A 19728-nucleotide genomic window follows, 5' to 3' on the forward strand; every position below is an offset into this window, starting at 1 on the left:
TGGTTACCGGTGTAGCAACAACAACTTTAGATGGTGATTCGAGTTAAAAAACTAGGGTAGGTAGCTAAAAGAAAGCTACGTGAAACACTGCGTTTAGCGAATGTAAAATGTTTTATTACTTTTAATGCTGCACTGCTTCAGTGCAGGAAAATCTCGGCGTTGTTCATTCAACTGGAATATTTCATGTTCTGTCAGCATCCGTTATTTGACAGTTTACTCATTTCAAACAGGTTGCTAACTAGCCGCTTAGTTTATTTTAGCTTACTAACAGAAATACAGCTGATTCCTATTTTCTAAAATGGACAATAAGGTAAGATTGAATCAAATCAAACAATGGATTTTATGTTCTCCATATTTGCATAGTAGTTTTATTTTATATATATCTTCTGGTTCTGTTTATATTTATTCACATCCATAAGAACTTGTTAATATTTCACTAATAATAATTTTTAGAATTAAATAAATATTCCGGGCGCTGCCACTAGAGGGCAGTGTGAGACTGATACACGGTGTCTCAGATTAGACCTGTGCGTTACAACTCACCTGTTTAATAGTTCAGTATTTTAAATTATTAAATGATTATTCCAGGGGGTTCTCAAATCATTTCGAGGCAAACAAACCCACCCACCCCCACCCCCCCGCAAAAAACCTTAATCACCTTAATCCCTAAGCCTTGATCATCACCCCCCCCTTAATCCAGATTCATAATATTGGATGACTGTCGCATAAAAACACACTGTATGTATGTGTAATGTAAGTGACTAAAAAGAATCCACTCATAGCAGAGGAGTCTGTTTTATCCTCTACGTATGGCTGTGTGTGTCCATGCAGAAGCCATGGCAACAAGAGCCATGTTGCTCCAACACTCACTGTACACTACCAGTCAAAAGTTTGGACACATCTTCTAATTCCATGGTCTTTCCTGATGTTTATTTCTTTCTGCTGAATGCTGAAGGCAGCCAAAATACACAACAATGTCGTTTGAACAGTTGATATTGAGATATGTCTGCTACTGATGCTCTGTAAAGCCTTCATAACAGCTTTAATCTGAGGTGCTGTTAATTGGTGATTTCTGAGGCTGGCAACTCTAAATGAACTTCTCCTCTGCAGCAGAGGTCAGTTTTGGTCTTGCTTTACTGGGATGGTCTTCATGTGAGCCAGTTTCATCATGGTGCTGGATGGGTTTTGTAAATGCACTTGACAATACTGTTCTTGCAAGAACTATTCCAGAACCCCTGACCTTCGTGTCTTAAAATAACAACTGACTGTTTTTTGTTGTCATTACATATGGATTACTTAAGTCCATGTGTGTTATTTCATAGTTTTGAAATCTCCAGTATTGTTCTAGAATGTAGAAAATAATTCCCTAAACAAAAAACATTGAATTAGAAGGTGTGTCCAAACTTTTGACTGATAGTGTATATCTTAGGTAGATATATTTAGAACATTTAAAAATGGCATCGCACATGTCTGTATGCCTGTACATCAGGTTTCTGAGCTGAACTGTCAGTGATTTTGTGCACAGTGATGCACTCTGGTTGTCTTTTGCTGCTGTCGTGATTGTTGTCATGAACTGTTGTCATGAACTTAGAAGAATGGGTATGGTTTTTGGTAGGTTTGAAGGAGAAGGCTTTAAATGAAAATGTTTAAATGTCAACAAAAAACTGGTTAGTATCCAGTAATGATCTGGAATAGTACATGAGTATACATTTACATTTACGGAATTTGGGGGAAGCCCTTATCCAGAGTGACGTACAAAAGTGCTTTTGACGCCTCTATCACTGAATACATCAATACTGGTTCACTAGATCAATAAGAATACCATCAGTCTAAACCTCAAATGCTAGGTGAAGTATGTGCTAGAAGGTGATTTAAGACACTAGTTTATTTTGAGGAGGCAGATGAACAGAGAAGTATTTTAAAAAAATAGTACAGACACTCTTCATTTAAATGTGGTTTGTTCGAATGAATTTGCGTTTCATTCACGAACCCTTGTGTAAATCACTTGACCACACATAAGGTCACAAGCCCTGCTTTAAGAATCTGTGGATTATAACTCTAACTATAATGTTCATTGCTGTTTTACTCTAAAGAAGCCTAATAAGCCCTGAGTCCTCCATTTTCTGTGATATAGAGGTGAAACTTTTAGTTCAGTTTATCATATAAACCATTCCTTGCAGCTTAATTTTCTAGTAATATCAAAATAAGGAAAGAAGGAGATTGGTTTTCATTTGGGTAACATCACAGAGTCAAGTCCTTATTTTATACTCTACATTGTGAACTGTTAGAGATAGCAGTAAATCATCACATGCATCAAGCCTTTCCTTTTTTGTGCAGGGTGCATCGGCGAGTAAAATGACAACCTCAGACAGCTCCATGCATCACTTGCCACAACTTCCTCAGGTAAATGTTAACAGGAGCAAAATATAGAGCAGCAGTAGGCATTAATTTATATTCTCTAGTATGAAAGGCTTTCCCTCAGGTTCCAGATTGGCCACTGCTGCCATCTTGTGGTTCCTTGAAAGCATTTTAAATACACTAAATTGCCAAAAGTTTTGGGACACCCCTCCAAATCATTGAATTCAGGTGTTGTTTTTCAGGGGTTGGGCTCGACCCCTTAATGCTTCAGCATACCAAGACAATTTGGACAATTTCATGCTTCCAACTTTCTAACAAAGCGCCTTTCCTTTTTCATGCAGGGTGCATCAGCGAATGAAAAGACTACTGCTACAGACAGCTCTATGTGTCACTTGCCACAACTTCCTGAGGTAAATGCTAAACAGGAGCAACATAGAACAGCAGTAGACATTAACTGATATTCTCTTGTATGAACGGCTTTGTGTCCCTCAGGTTGGAGCCAAGCCTAAGTGGCATAGAGCCAAGCCTAAGTGGCAGGATGCAAAGCCAAGCTTCGTCCTCACAGAAACAGGAAACACAGATGAAGAACCGTCCTCGAGCATTTCTAGTAAGGGTTCCACAGTGCATTGCTTTTTTTTTAAAACTGATATTTAACATCTTCCTCACACATCATGTGAATACTTGTTTAATTTATTTCATATATAACATAACACCCTGTTCCAAGTCCTGGATATTTTTACATTTAGTGCAGCACTAAAATGATTTTTCTCCAGCATGAAAGTGTGCAGCATTTTTCAGCATCCTTTGAGACACGAAGTATCTTGAAGTGACACACAGCTCCTCCTGCAATATCACAAGGCAGCGTCGAGAGCTGTTTAGTTTCAAATTGTTGTGATGATAGAAATTTGTTGAACAAACCTTGCTGTTATAAAAAATCACAAGCACGGTTTCTTCACTGGATCTGCACCCCTGTTCCTCTGACAACAGGTTGCTAAGTAACAGCAACAACCACAAAATCATAAATAATTAAAATGCATCAGAACATTTACAGATAACGTTACTGAAAGATTGATAAGTTAAGCCCATTCTTTGTATAAAACACTTGCATAAATCAACTCAAGCAACAGCTTCATTCCCAGCCAGTGAAATAGGATGAATGCCACAAAACAAAACTTTACATTGTATTACAGAATGTTTTAACATTTTGTGACTAAAAGTTTATCACAGGGTTCCTTAAGCTGCAGAAGTTTTTCTTAAACCCAGACTGCACACTCATCAGTCTTTTACACCTTGCTCATGGTGCTGCGGTTCTTGACCATGAAGAACCACTCCCTAATCATCCTACACCTTGCTAGGCTCGCCGGTCCTACATATGGTCAGTATGAGTTTTGAGAGGACTTCCATCATAACCAATACTTGTTCAAGATTCTTTTCAAGGCTCCAAGAAAGAGAAACATTCACTTTGTGAGAAAGTGGGGTTTGAGATGCCCTAGCCAGTAACATCCTCCTTTTTTCATGTGACTATTGCAGTCAGTTTTTCTTCAAGTTCTCCACAGAGGATTATTTGGAGGAATGCAGGTCTCTGAACAGTAATTAGCCCCCATGCTGTTACTGAAAGGCACTTAGGGTGGATCAGTTTCTTGATGGCTACAGTGCTACAGCTGGAAAGGATGTAATTGTCTGGATCACTAATTGGCTCTCCTACATAACCTGTTGCAAGGGTTTGGACAAGGATCTGTAGTAGCTACTGGCCTCATCAGGACAACACATTCCAGCCCAATCTATATGAAGACCCCTATGCTAGATTATGTAAGATGAAGTACATCCTGTTCATTTTTTAAATATGGCAAAATCCATACAGGTAGAGGGACATTGTTTTTTCCTCCCCATATTAGGCTATGTTCATACTGCAAGTCGCTGTATTTTGAAGTCACCAGTTGGTGTTTCTTGTACTGGTTACCATAGTAATAACGCTTATCAGTGGGTGGTACAACTATCAGAATCAGAAAGAGCTTTATTGCCAAGTATGTTTGCACATAAAAAGAATTTGTTTTAGTGTCACAAGCTCCAGTACACAGAGACGACAACTACAATACACAGACAATAAAAAATAGGATGATAAATAAAAAAACACATATTAAAATAGAAAAATAAAATAAATTGTATGTATAGAATAGTATAAAATGTAGGGTGCTAACAAATAAAAAGGTTATTGCACATATTTTTATTGCACACTGGGGGGAACATTTAACTGTTCATAAGGTTTGGGGGAAGAAACTGTTCTTGTGTTGTGGCTGTCCTAGTATTTGGTGCTCTGTAGCGCCAGCCAGATGGCAAAAGTTCAAAAAGGAGATGGCTTGGATGTGAGGGGTCCAGAGTGATTTTCTGAGCCCTTTTCCTCACTCTGGATGTTTACAGTTCTTGAAGGGCAGGCAGGGGAGCACCAGTAATCCTTTCAGAAGTCTGAACCGTTCTCTGTAGTCTTCTGATGTCTGATTTTGTAGCAGAGCCAAACCAGACAGTTATAGAAGTTCACAGAACAGACTCAGTGACGGTTGAGTAGAACTTCCTCAGCTGCCGAAGGAACTACAATCTTTGTTGGGCCTTTTTGAAAATAGAGTCTATGTGAGTTTCCCACTTCAGATCGTGAGAGATGGTGATGCCCAGGAACCTGAAAGACGCCACTGATGTTACAGTGCTGTTCATGATGGTGAGTGGGGGGAGTGCAGGCTTGTTCCTCCTGAAGTCTACTATCATCTCCACTGTTTTGAGCGTGTTGAGCTCCAGGTTGTTAAGACTACACCAGACAGTCAGCTGCTCAACCTCTTGTCTATAAGCAGACTCATCACTATCCTGGATGAGGCCGATGACTGTAGTGTTGTCTGCAAACTTCAGGAGCTTGACAGTTGGATCAGTAAAGGAGCAGTCATTGGTGTAAAGGGAGAAGAGCAGTGGGAGAGGAAGCAAGCCTGGGGGGCGCCAGTGCTGGTGGTGCGGCTGTTTAACATGAATTTCCCCAGTTTAACTCGCTGTTGCCTATCTGTCAGAAAGCTGGTGATCCACTGACAGATAGAGTTAGGAACAGACAGCTGGGTTAGTTTGGTCCAGAGGAGTGTTGGGATGATGGTGTTTGAAGGCCGAACTGAAGTCCACGAACAGGAACCTCACATAAGTCCCTGATTTATCCAGATGCTGTAGGTTGAGGTGCAGTCCCATGTTGACTGTACCATCCATGGACCTATTTGCTCGGTAAGCATACTGTAGAGGATCCAGTAAGTGTCCAGTGATGTTCTTCAGATAAGCCAACACCAGTCTTTCAAATGACTTCATGACCACAGACTTTAAAGCAACAGATCTGTACTCATTAAGTCCTGTTACCTTGGGTTTCATTGGGATGGGGATGATGGTGGAACATTTGAAGCAGGCAGGGACTTCATACAGCTCCAGTGATCTTTTGAAGATCTGTAAAAAGATGGAGGCTAGCTGGTCAACACAGGTTTTCAGACAGGCTGGTGTGACACCGTCTGGGCCAGGTGCTTTCTTCTCTTCTACTTCATGAAGACCTGGTGCACATCATCTTCACTGATCTGAAGTGGGAGGGGTGGGTAGGGGGTTGCTGGAGGTGTTAACGGTTATGTAGAGATATTTTTGGATTGGGCGTGGGGTGTTAGACCAGGAGTTTCAAATTTACAGTAAAACTCTTTCAGGTCTTCAGCAAGTTGTTTATTCGCCTCAGTCTTGGGGGATGGTGTCTTGTAGTTAATGTCTTTCAGGTGTTTCCACACTGAAGCAGGGTCGTTGGAAGAGAACTGGTTTTCCAGATTTTTAGCGTAGCTTCTCTTAGCCACCCTAATCTCCTTATTCAGTGTATTTCTGGCCTGATTGTACAAGACTCTGTCCCCATTCCTGTAAGCATACTCTTTGGCCTGACAAAGATGTCTGAGTTTTGCTGTAAACCATGGCTTATCATTGTTGAATGTTAAATAAGTCCCGGTAGGAATGCACATGTCTTCACAGAAACTGATATATGATGTTACAGTCTCTGTATGCTCATCCAGATCAGTGACACCAGCTTCAAAAATACTCCAATCAAAACAGTACAAACACTGGAGAGCTGCACACTGAGGCAGCCATCTGCAGCATCTATCTTGATAGAGAATTCTAAATCAGATTTCTTGCAGCTAAAATGAAACCTTCTGGAGGGAGATTGGCATTAGTGTATACATTTCAGCAGTGTATATCTGCATCATATCATACGAGATGAAGGGGAAGCAGTGTGTGCTCTTTGCCACGGATCACCTGCACTGTACTCTCTTCACTCCCATTGGTTGTTGCTGCACTGAGTCACTTGATATAGTATAAAGCTAAGCTTTTCACAGCATTGTCGTATCACTGGACATGCCTATATCTAGTCGCAAGCGGTTACGGTCGCTAATGTTGCCAGATGTCGCCAGCTTTCATTGGCTGTCGCTCAGCATCCTGCTTAGTGTTGCAGTGAATCTAGGGCCTGTCTCAGGATACGAGACACTGGATATGAGGCAGTAATATAAACTGGATGTGATGCCAATTCATCACAGGACACCATGCGATGGGCACACACGCATATTCAGACCTAGGGGCAATTTTAAGTCTCCAGTTTTCCTACCAGTGAGTATTCAGGCAGTTGGAAGAAACCAGAGAACCCAATGGAAACCCATAAGCTCATGGAGAGAACCTGGGGCAATGCCACACACAGTAACCTGAGGACTCCACCTGGAGACACCATTACATCATATTCATAAACTGTGGGAACAGTGGAAATGAAAATCTTACATTTTCTAACAATCTTTTATATTGCTACTAATTAGAGATAATAACATTCTGGGTTTATGTTAAACTCAATATTACAATTGACCGCTCCTTTTCATTCCAGGAGAAACACTTAGAGGGAGCATGCAGCATGGCCAGAGAGCAAACAGAACACCCAGACTGTCTGAAACCTTCAAAAAATTCATGAAGGTGAAAAAAGATCGTGAGCAGCTTCGCAGGACTCTCATCAGCATATTCACGTAAGAAAAAATACATTTTCCAGTGTTCAAAAATGGACAGTGTGGAATGGAAATGGAAAATGTCCAACATTCAGCTCTAAAATATTTAATGTCGAATGGAAATAAAATATAATGTAAAAATATAATTTTTGTAAATTGAAAAAAAAAACTATTTTTATAAAAAATAGCTGTGGTATTGTTGTTAATTAATTAAAAATTGACAGCAATAATAGTCTATAGAGTTAAAGAACTGACTAAGTTATGTTACAGTAATGCTGTTTAGAGAGGATATGCATCTGGTTTTCTAAAATATATAGAATATATACACTGATCAGGCATAACATTATGACCACCAGGCTAATATTATGTTGGTCCCCTTTTTGCTGCCAAAACAGCCTGTCGAGGCATGGACTCCACTAGATCCCTGAAGGTGTGCTGTGGTATCTGGCACCAAGATGTTAGCAGCAGATCCTTTAAGTCCTGTAAGTTGCGAGGTGGGGCCTCCATGGATAGTTTGTCCAGCACATCCCACAGATGCTCGACTGTAGTGAGATCTGGGGAATTTGGAGGCCAAGTCAACACCTCAAACTCATTGTTGTGTTCATCAAACCATTCCTGAACCATTTTTGCTTTGTGATAGGGCATGTTGTCCAGCTGAAAGAGACCACAGCCATCAGGGAATACCGTTTCCATGAAAGGGTGTACATGGTCTGCAACAATTCTTAGGTAGGTGGTATGTGTCAAAGTAACATCCACATGAATGGCAGGACCCAAGGTTTCCCAGCAGAACATTGCCCAAAGCATGACACTGCCTCCACTGGCTTGCCTTCTTCCCATAATGCATCCTGGTGCCATGTATTCCCCAGGTAAGTGACGCACACACACCCCATCCACGTGATTTAAAAGAAAACATGATTCATTAGACCAGACCACCTTCTTCCGTTGCTCCGTGGTCCAGTTCTGATGCTCACATGCCCATTGTTGGCACTTTTGGTGGTGCACAGGGGTCAGCATAGGCACCCTGACTAGTCTGCAGTTATGCGGTGCAATACACAACAAACTGTGATGCACTGTGTATTCTGACAGCTTTCTATCAGAACCAGCATTAACTTCAGCAATTTGAGCAACAGGAGCTCGTCTGTTGGCTCGGAGCTCATGGGCCAGCCTTCACTCCCCCCGTGCATCAGTGAGCCTTGGCCGCCCATGACCCTGTTGCTGGTTCACCACTGTTCCTTCCTTGGACCACTTTTGATAGATACTGACCACTGCAGACCAGGAACACCCCACAAGAGCTGCAGTTTTGGAGATGCTCTGATCCAGTCGTCTAGCCATCACAATTTGGCCCTTCGTCAAACTCGCTCAAATCCTTACACTTGTCCATTTTTCCTGCTTCTAACATCAACTTTGAGGACAAAATGTTCACTTACTGCCACCCACTAACAGGTGCCATGATGAGGAGATAATCAGTCTTATTCACTTCACCTCATAATGTTATTCCTAATCAGTGTAGGAGCTTTTTATAGCAAATAAATGTGGACACAATGCATGAAAGAGTTAAATTTAAAAAAAAAAATAATGCTTTTTATTAATTACTGTTTTGTTTCTTTTCTTTGACTGGCATAGGGCAGAAGATTCAGACAAGGATGAAAGCTTACAAACTCCATGTAGTTCTCTAACTTTAACTGAGAAAAAAATGGTGGTACGTAGCTGCTATGAACACCACTGGATGTGATTATGCATGAAAAACACCTTTGTCAGCAAGGTTTTTAATGCTGTGGGATCCAAGAACAATTAACTAAAGAACAATTCTTTACAATGAATTACTGCAAGGTAATGTAATTTATCCCACTGCTATTAAACTTTGTGAACACATTAAGCGCAACAAAAAAAAGAAAAATTAACGACAAGGCACAAAATCAGTCCCTCCTGGATTTCATTATTTTTTTTTTTTTTTGCAATGGCAAAAAATTAACACAAAATCAAGCACAGTCTGTGATACTCTGAAGCATTTGCAATTGTTCTGCAGATTTGGGCCAAGACTTGTCATGTGATGTCATCACAATATACCTGTACATTCAGCCAAAGCTCTCTTCGATTCACGTGCGTCAAACATGTATACATGTATATGTCATGGTGCATGAAGTGAGCAAAGTGGAGGACAGGAGGATGTCCTTGCAATGGCTGGTGGATGGCACCTACAATGCATGCGGGTTGCATGGTTTGGCTTTGCATGTCGGAAGAGTGCGGGCAAGACAGGGTATCAGCTTTTGTGATTTTCCATGACCTGGTAAAATGGAAGCAGGCAAAGAACAGGGACCTGTGGGCTTAACTGGGATTAAGGCACTTGGTGATGTGCATGTACTCTAGATTCTTATGGTCTGTAAATCTCACAAATGTTTGTTCAGCTCTTTCTAAGCCAATATCTCCACTCTTAAAGGAAAGTAATTCTTGACAGAGTTACTAAATTCAGAATTTAAAACTTTGTAATTTAGAACTTTGTAATTTAGAGGCTAATGTTTGGGCTGATGGGAGTGAGGTTGATCATGAAGCAAGCACTGCCTAATGACGTGATCGGTCACCTCGCAGTAGAATCATCACCCCCGCACACCGCCACCTTCCTTTCTCTGCTTTGTTGACTTGGGCATGTTCCAATTCCACCGATCATTGTCACCGGCAGTCTCATGCACTGGATACAGACGATTCTGCAGAAGCTAGTCTATCCAGATCATCATGCCGATCAGGGAATCTGACACAGTAATCCCAGATCGTGTTGGCCCCCTCAAATTGGGACACCTGCTCCCGCTCAGACATCCCCTCGAAGCTGGTGAAGTAGAGAGAGCATTGTAAGAGGAAACATCTACATTGGAAAACACAGACACAGCGGATAATCCGAATCGGCAGGGGAAATCACAGGAATATCAGAGCTAATCAAGATCACAAACAGAATAACAAGCCTAGCCAAAAAAAAAACAACAAACGGCTCAGTAATGTATATACCTCAATACGAGGAACTGAAACCAAGGGGGTGTAAAAAGATAAGAAAAAACATAGATTATGAGAAGCTGGTGAACAGAATTAAATGTCTGGTAATACAGTTTTTAATCAAATCACAGTACAGTAATAAGCAAAGAAGTGAAAAAACAAACAAATAATATTATCATAATTAAATCTGTCATTCAAAGCTCTTGTATTATTAGAATACAATATAGTTTTTTATCCAGCAGTGAAAATATCACCATTTTAGATTTTTAAATCCAAAGATGATTTGCTGTTTTTTTTTCCCCCTAGAGATATTATAACTACATTCTATATGGGATTGACACGCAGAACGTGCCGCCTATGGAAGATTCCTGGCTGGAGAGTATTTTGAGCCATGTGCCGAGTCACCTGAAGACATTGACAAGATCCGTTGAGCTTCTGTCAGATGAGATAAGAGAGCATTACCTACTGTGTGCTAAGAAAGCTATAGGTATATTACTCTATAGTGTTTTATTGGCCTGTAAAGGAGACATGGGCTTTACCCACACGACACTTAACATCAGTTAACTCCTCCTAGCTTTATTTCTCAAACTAGACTTTCCCATGTGGATTAAGTGGATTTATATAGGAGTCATGAGAGAAACTTCCATTACGTATTTCACATTAATATTAATAATAATAATAATACTTTAATATTTCAGTAAAAAGTACATGACATTTAAGTGTTTTCCCCACTGACCTAACAAGCTGCACTCCAAATAAATTTCTCCATTCATTTAGCTTTGCTGGTTCCTCAGCAATATCCAGTGACTCGAAAAAAAAGTCAAGAAAACAAACAGAAAAATATTACCAAATAAATGATAAATGATTAGAAAATGCAGAGTGGTCAAGGATTGGGGTTGCAGAAAATTCATTATATTTTTTTGGGCTTGCTTGGACAATAAGTTTTGGAGTTCCTGTTTTTGTTTTTTAAAAGAAACTAAGATCCAGATTTTATTAAGTTCTTACTAATTTCGTAAAGGGCCTTTGCATGCCTGTTTCTGTAAATAAAGTTAATAGCATATGTCTAATATTGAAAAATGAAAATGAGATCTATTGATACATTTAAACATGTCCATCATTACACCCACTGTAATATCCACAGATTTGATCTGAGAGACTTGGACAATACATAATAATGGGCAGAATCTACGGGTTAGAAAATTATATATACATCAAACGTATTAGTTTAATTATTTTTTTATTATAACTTTTTTGCAAATGCCATATGGAAATCTTTAACACAGACTGCCCAAAACTTTTTATTCTACGGTAACAGTGCCGCTAACATGCCCTTGCCTGTTTTTGCAGTGGATTTTGCGCTGCGAGACCCGACAGAGACAGAAGAACTGAAGGTGAAAAGTCTTCCACCTCATAGAGAAGAGTGAGTAGTGAAATTATATATGCACCAATGTTTTTAACATGCTAGAGCAAAACAAATCAATGAGGTTGAAGTGAAGAATCATGCTTTAAATATTACACTGTGTGGACCGTGTAAGGAATAAAACAGGACGGATAATTTTATAATCCTGAAATAATCCAAGACAGGGTGAGGTAATTCAGCCTGACGCAATTGTTGCTGCCTTGAAGTTGATTATGTTAAGTTGTTTTTATTCCTCTTATACCACAATAAGTTGCCAGTGCTTAAAATCTTGTATACCTTTACCACTAGGTGGCTCAGATGGCTACATCCATCTGAGATCACTGTAATGGAATATCTCAAGGACAACTGTTTGAATGTTTGTAGGGTTTATATGGAGTTATTACTGTAACCAGCAGATAAATGATTTGATTCTGGATTGGATCCAAACAGGGTGAAAGTCACAGTGTGTTCTGAAGTAGTTTTTCTTTTTATTTCAGGCACGCAGAATTGTTGCGGAGGTGTTCATGTCAGCTCTGTCGTCATAATCAGTTTCAAAATGATTCGTTTTTGTTTACAACATCTTTCAGGATAGCAGTTGTGCCAAAGCCGTGGAATTCATCCTTCCATCAAGCACGGAAAAGGATGAGCCAGCATCTCCATGCCATCAACCCCACCATGCTGTCTGTGCTGAATCTGTGGCATGTGTCCTTCGAGTGAGTGGAAACAATGTTCAGCAGTAGAACAAGACAGAGCTGTCTAGAAGTACATTTCTTAATTAACAATATACAGATGTGTACATCGATAAAATTCAGCATTTAATTGCTGTTGACTCCTACAAAGGGAAATGAATGCCAAATGCTTGTTTGGCTCGTGTGTTTTTCTCAATTTAATGTATTGTTAGTAACACAGTTTGAGATGTAATTAAGATACAAATCTTATTCTGCATTAAACACAGAAGTTCAGTGCTTCTTCTTTCTTTCCACTCTTTCTTTATATTCATCTATGAACAATGATCATCTTGCACAGGAGTTTACGCCTTGTAGACGTGACAGAGTTTCACACCAGAGAGAAGGCTATGGAGCTCTCCGTCTTTCAGCACATCGTCAACCGACACATTGAAAGCGCAGAAAATGTCCTGCTGAATAAGTAGGCACATGGCTATTCATTCACTTTTACATCCCAGATTTTACATTCTTCTGTTCAAATTTCCATTGAAAATTAGATTCATTCTAAAATGTTTTCTATAATTCACATGAAGAGTATGCATGTTTAGGTCATTTAACAAAAATGCCCAGGTTGATGAGATATCTAAATGTTGAAAAGAAAAGGATAGTTTTTCAGTTAAGTCAATAACTGAATAAATAACTGAAAAAATGTGTTTTGTATTGAACAGGTGGTTTCCTGAGGTGCAAAAAATCATCTACCAGAAGAGCAAACACAAACTGCTCCCCAAAATCACCAATACATCTCATCTGCTATCTTTCTTCAACTCCATAGCTGCCCTAATGTGTTCTCAGCTCCAGAGTCTGGTCCTGGACTCTTTTCACGACTACACACACCTGATAGCTCAGGACCCAGTAAGACACCGAGGGCATGCCATATGTTAACTCCTTTAAATTTCCAGCTTGATATTCATTCAGTTGTTACTCATAAAGATGAAGATTTTAACAGGAAAGTCAAAGAAAACTAATAGGAAGGAAATTGAGGAAGTTTTTGAGCTTATTTTCATATTACATTCACATTCAAAATATTTTTTTTACATGTTTACTTGTCAGTCACAGCAGCATTTCCAATCAAAAAACCAGCTCAGTGGGCATTTCATTCAGAACGCACTTTAAAAGTCACACTGCATACATAACATTTCCTTGCTTGCGGTCACAAGCTCATTTCTCAGTCATGAGAATAACCTGAAGTGTCGAGATTCATTATATTTTGCTTGACACATCAGTTCAACCACAAGGTCAACCGGCCATCTTATTGCAGTGAGAAACATTAATGTCCCTACATGAAGGGATAATTCTTAATCATTGCTGTTTTATTTTTATAATCACACCCCTGCTACTGTATGCTTTATTATAGCACCACTATCTGTAATAGCATTTAACTGACAAAACATTTTGGCTTTCCTCGTATACAAAACACGATTCTCCCATTTGGCTCACTTGGACTACTTTTAATACTGAGGTGTTCTTGAATATGCCTTCTGGGTAACACTTGTCTTACACTCTGTTTCTGGTCCTGCATTTTTCGATTATAAAGCATGTTGCGTTTAATAGCTTTTGCATGTGTTCATTTTAACCTCCAGCATTAAATAATTCACATGCTCTCCTCCCCGAAGCGTTCGGTGAGAGCACACGAGCACCCGGGCTTGGTTCTGCGGCTGATCCTGAAGCAGAACCAGATAATATTCGAGCCGGATTTCAATGACTTTGAGGTGGTTTTGCTAAATGTCTACGACACAATGTTGAAATGCAGCAGCTTGGTGCCTCGAGTCGAGACTAACCTGTACTCAGATTGGGTAAGAGTCTGTAGATGTTTTTTCTCTTCTTCATTATTCATACATATATATACGTATATATATATATATACATATATATATATACATATATATATATATATATATATATATATATATATATATATATATATATATATATATATATATATATATATATATATATATATGAATATTTATATAATTTGGAAGCATAATGTCTTGCTCGGATATGAAAATTCCTTTTACTTATTTTACAGCTGACCATTGACTCCTACACATTTTCTACACTGTCCTTTATTTTGACTTTCTAACTGTAGCCAGCCACTGAGAATGTCAGAACCCTGAAACCCATCATTCTGCCTGAGATGCTGAAGGCACATAAAGATGAAATTCTGCGGGTAATACGTGAAGAGAGCCATGGGCCAACCGAGCACGTACGCCTTTATGACAAATTTGCACCACTGATATCACAACAGGCCGAGCAGGACCTAGAGCACTTCCTGGTGGAGCAGCACTCCTTCCAGGAGATGATGATGGAGGCGACACGCTATCGGCAGCTGGCTGATGAGATCCAGTACGACTCTCACAGGGTCAGTTTATGCACACAAGTCAGGACCTTTGTGAGCTTTCTAGATTTTTTTTTCTTCTACTAATGGAGTACTACACTTGCGTTACTTTCAGGCAATTCATTACAATTCTTTATTAATTAATTTTAATGGCTGTTTATCAAAAGGAAAAAAGCATATTTGCATTTTTCTATTAGTTTGGTAAATAAGATGCAGTACTGAGGGGATATTAATATTTGTGCCTGAAGGGCCACACCATTGCGAGCTTCTTTGTAGGCTAATATTGAATTTACTGATTGCATTTTTCTGTTATATGAATAGGTCTAGTATCATTTTTAAGGCTTACTGTACTACAATTAGATAATAGAGCTTTTCAGACTGTGCCTAACACCAGGTTATCGTCGTTCTAAACCTTACTTTTAAATGGAGGAATGTTTCACATGGGTAATTTAGAAGCGGGTTTAGCACTGCTTTTCACCTGCGGTTATGAAACTCTGCTTCTACAGAGCTTTTACAGTGCTAACTGAACATGTACAGTGTGAAATGATGTGGCATTAGTTAAGGCTAGATGCTTAGCAACAGAAACCCAGTCAATAACTGCATAGAGCGTGCCTCATATCATGGGAAAACCAGGACAAAACAACACATAATGAGCTTGTTTAAAAACATACAATTTTATACATTCTTTATTAAATTTAGTTTAGGTAAGTTATTAACACAAAGCGGTAGTAACAACAATGCACACACCACACTTGACTCAGAACCTGATGTGAGTAAATGAGAACAGAGTGATGTTTTGTGTTGTAGCTTATGGTATTAAAAAAAAAAACTGAACCTATAATACTGTTTAATGGATCTAAAAAAAACATGATTCCAGGTTTAATAGTAAGATTTCTGATATACAATTAATTAATTGTGGTCAGAAATTCATTCACTGCTGTTAAATGGGACAGGTCATAAGGCTCGGTATGTACGAAGTGCACTGCCATGAGCTTATCCATGCACTAGTGAAGCGCGCAGAGGGACTCAGGGAGAAACTGATCACCCGAATACTGAAGGACCACCAGAATTGCAACAGAAAGTGAGTAACATTTATGTCACTGTTGGAAGTATATGCACAAATCAAAGCAAAGAAATGCACAGTTTAATGACTGTTTAATACCACACAAACTAGAGGTGGTAGTTGAAGTAAAAAAAAAAAAACCTTCTGAAACCATAAATATACATATTCATGAAAATTCCATTTATTTGGAAACTAACGCAAACATCGACTTGCTTGATTATGTAATTCGCCCAGATTTTTATGAAGCAATGTTAAATCTGAAGTATACTGATGAAGTTGAACTGCTTATTTTTATGCTTACAGCGAGTCTATATCAAAAACAAGCTAATTCCTCATGCTAGTTTACTAGCCCAGGGATTCAGAGCACCATCGAGAGCATTTCATGAAAACAAGTCATTTTATATTACTGAATAAGTGAAAGTGAAATATAAAAAAGAAAATGAGACAACACATATCCACAAATTACAACAAATAAAAAAATTCATTCTGCTATGACAAAAGAAAGCGTGTCTGTCTGCACAGTGCTGTTAGCTGTAAACAGCTGATGGAGGATTTAGTGTTCGGTTATCACTATTCAGAATAGTATTAAATATTTATATAATTTCACTTTCACCCTTGAACTTTGAGTTATGTGGGCATCACTGCATGCAAATGAGCTGTGCCCTGTGGTCATTTATTTTGTAAATCCAGCTTATGCAAACTTTACACACAATTTTACTAAAAGATTGATTCCTAAAGCTCAGTGTCAGTGTTTAGCACATTTGGTGTTATAAGCTGCTCATAAAAAAGACCATGAGAAAAAACCAATTGTGTATTCCTAGCTGTCTTATATACTACGATTAAGTCACAAACATGCGAGTAGCAATGCAACGTGTCTACAACAGTAGGGGATCACACAGCCAAAAGGTTTTTCCAGTGCATTCTCATCTCCTGTGCTGGGAAACAAAGGCCGCTCTATGATTTAGAGAGAAAGAGTTGCAGCATTCTTAAAAAATGAAAGGGTAGACAGTGCATGGAATACACAGAATTGCAATTTAATCTGTATTCTGTAGCAGTTACTGGTGTGACTCACTCTGATCTCACCACAATGTGAATTAATGAAACCTTAACCACCCATGTGGACATAGGATTTCTCAATACAAGATTCTTCTAAAGCTCAAAACAGTACAATGTTGTGCCTCGAACTTCCTTTCACATATATATGTATATATATGTGTGTGTATGGGTCTCCATTACCTACAGATTATGTGATGAATTTGAGAAGATTGCAAAAAAAGCCCACAGCACTCCTTCAAACACAAAAGAGCTCATGGCTCTTAAGGTACAGTAAACCCAGATATATTATCTCTCAGCTCTATTTATGGCTAGAAAACTCCAGTTCTGACTTCCTATTTGACCATTTTTCCACAGGCCTACATAAACAAGGTTGAAGCTGAAGAGATGCCCAAATTGGAGCATCAGCTCACCGATTCCATGAATCGTCTCTGCTTCTTGGCTGGTTATGAGTTTTCTCCAATAGACATAAGCCTGAACAAGGAGACCTTCCAGTGGTACATGCGCATACCTTCCATCTTCGATGAGCACCGAGAGATTGCTAAGGAGAAGACTGTACAATTCCAGGAGTTCCTTAAGGTAAATAATAAATAAATAAATATCAAAGAAATGCCCAAATATTAATCTCTAAGTAGCAGCAATTGCTCAGACACAACACCACAGAGAAAATCATATATATGCTGTAGAAAAAAGAGACAGCTAAAGTAAAACCTACAATTACGTCTCACATTAGCAAATCAAACTAATTAAATGTTGTTGTACTGTAAGCTAATAACCATCTGTAATGAGGCACAAAACAAATTTACAACAGTCACAACAAGGAGACGTCTTCCCGCTGACAGGCTCGGCTGCGTTAGCATTCATGATCTGTAAGATATTAATGACTTTCTTTGTTGCTGGCAGTTGCGGTGCGAGAGGTTCCTGGAAGATCTGGAAGGCTATGCAAAGCAGGTGGAGGAGTTTGCCTGTTTCGGGGATCTGTCTGAAGTCAGCAAGTATCTGAAAAAGGCACAGGTGCTCAATTCCAAGCTGGAGACTGCCATGGAGAAAGTAAGTCAGTAAAAATGGTGAAATAGTAAAAAAGACAATATCGTCAAAGCATTTCGGTCATATACTCCAACCGTTTAAATGGCTCTCAGTTTCTAGTTCTTTTTTTCTTTACCTTTGGTTTTAAACAAACCAAAAACAATTCACCTCTGTTATTATTCTTCTCCCCAAGATCGAAGGCTTCAACATGGAGGAAGAAGCATTTGGGTGGCCCGTCTCCCAGTACCCTATACGTAAGAAAGTCCAAGACCAGCTGCTCCCATACCTTCGTCTGTACCAAACAGCTACCGAGTTTCAAGCTGAGCACCAACAGTGGCTTAACGGCCCTCTCACCTCCATCAACCCTGACAAGGTGGAGGGCGACGTCAGCAACTACTCCCGCTCTCTCTACAAACTGGAAAAAAGTTTTCAGGACTTGCCCAAGGCTCTTAACATCACCACCCAAGTGAAAGTGGAGGTGGAGGCTTTCAAGCAGCACATCCCCTTGGTGCAGGTACTGCACAGAGATAAATGAATAGTATTAATTATAAAGATGAATAACGGTCTTTATAGATTAACTGATACACAGAGACCCCAAAATTTCTACATTACTGTATCTTGTGCATGCATGGCTTTGATGTGCCGCTTCCTTCAGCGTGATGTAAAGTCATGAGAGTCCTTTGGAAGAACTCGTGGTCTCGGGATATACTGTACTTTAAATAATAACGTTCCCATTTCTTAGAATCAGTGCCGTCTTTTCCTAGTCCTGATGTAAGCCATATCATTACACAGTTCCTACACACTTTTCTGAAATGAATTTGCTTTTAAAAGTGATTTGTGGTTTTTGTATTTTCAAGTTATTTAATTTATATTTTTTTGGAAACAGTCAGGAACTTATTAATGAACTTATTAATTAATGCTCCCCTTAGTTAGCTTTGGTGGCTTGCCAATCTCGTTTCAAGTATCTATTCATTGTTTCTCCCAAAATCGAATATAAACAATCCAAAGGGTTTGTTTTGACTCAAGAGTTTATTTTGGACACAATTAATAATACTTTATTCTTTGTCAGTGGCTTAGCTGTATTATTGGTTCTAGTGAATTTTTGAAAAATAATAAGTCAAATCTCAAAATTAACATTTTGTTAAATGACATTTAATTTTGTCAGTTTTGCTTGCTTATGCGAACCTTTTGTACTTTTTGTAAATCCTGCAGGTTTTGTGTAATCCAGGCTTGCGAGACCGTCACTGGGAGGCCATGTCAGCCGTGGTGGGTTTCTCCCTAAAGCCTTCGGAAGAGGAGGCCTGTATTTCTCACTTCATTCCTCTGCACCTTGAAGCCCACTTGCCCAATTTTGAGAGCATCAGCGAGGGAGCCAGCAAAGAGCACTCACTGGAGAAGGCCATGGAGCGCATGGCAGGTGAATGGGCAGGCATGAAGTTCAATCTGCTGCCCTACCGTGAGACCGGCACGTCCATTCTGTCTTCGGTGGACGAGATCCAGATGCTGCTGGACGATCATATAGTCAAGACTCAGACGATGCGCGGCTCACCCTTCATTAAACCCTTCGAAACTGAGATACGGTAAGCATCTGAGGGATTTTAAGAAAAATTGCACCCAAGTTTACAACTCTATTGATTTTGGCTAACATCACTAGCATGTACAGCACAGCTCTGGATTTGAATGTTCTGCAGGTGTAAAGCCTGACACAATAATGAATGGCAGATCCCAAAAGCCAAGAGCATAATTGCCATGATCAT

The 19728-nt window shown here is 39.4% G+C and overlaps 1 protein-coding gene across 1 annotated transcript in view; it reads left to right on the top strand.

Moving 5' to 3' along the window:
• dnah7 (dynein, axonemal, heavy chain 7) overlaps window positions 1-19728 on the top strand; it is a 98413-nt gene continuing 78685 nt past the window's right edge. The window contains exons 1-19 of the mRNA XM_058391491.1: window positions 1-310; window positions 2338-2403; window positions 2700-2768; window positions 2851-2965; window positions 7271-7406; window positions 9009-9084; window positions 10674-10854; window positions 11715-11787; window positions 12354-12479; window positions 12793-12912; window positions 13160-13343; window positions 14105-14284; window positions 14581-14853; window positions 15783-15910; window positions 17135-17213; window positions 17303-17524; window positions 17849-17995; window positions 18165-18485; window positions 19184-19551. Of these exons, the coding sequence (XP_058247474.1) occupies window positions 299-310; window positions 2338-2403; window positions 2700-2768; window positions 2851-2965; window positions 7271-7406; window positions 9009-9084; window positions 10674-10854; window positions 11715-11787; window positions 12354-12479; window positions 12793-12912; window positions 13160-13343; window positions 14105-14284; window positions 14581-14853; window positions 15783-15910; window positions 17135-17213; window positions 17303-17524; window positions 17849-17995; window positions 18165-18485; window positions 19184-19551 (2876 nt within the window). The 5' untranslated portion in view covers window positions 1-298. The remainder of the gene's footprint in view (window positions 311-2337; window positions 2404-2699; window positions 2769-2850; window positions 2966-7270; window positions 7407-9008; window positions 9085-10673; window positions 10855-11714; window positions 11788-12353; window positions 12480-12792; window positions 12913-13159; window positions 13344-14104; window positions 14285-14580; window positions 14854-15782; window positions 15911-17134; window positions 17214-17302; window positions 17525-17848; window positions 17996-18164; window positions 18486-19183; window positions 19552-19728) is intronic.

This window comes from Hemibagrus wyckioides, linkage group LG06, assembly GCF_019097595.1.
Source record: "Hemibagrus wyckioides isolate EC202008001 linkage group LG06, SWU_Hwy_1.0, whole genome shotgun sequence".
Taxonomy (NCBI): Eukaryota; Metazoa; Chordata; class Actinopteri; order Siluriformes; family Bagridae; genus Hemibagrus; species Hemibagrus wyckioides.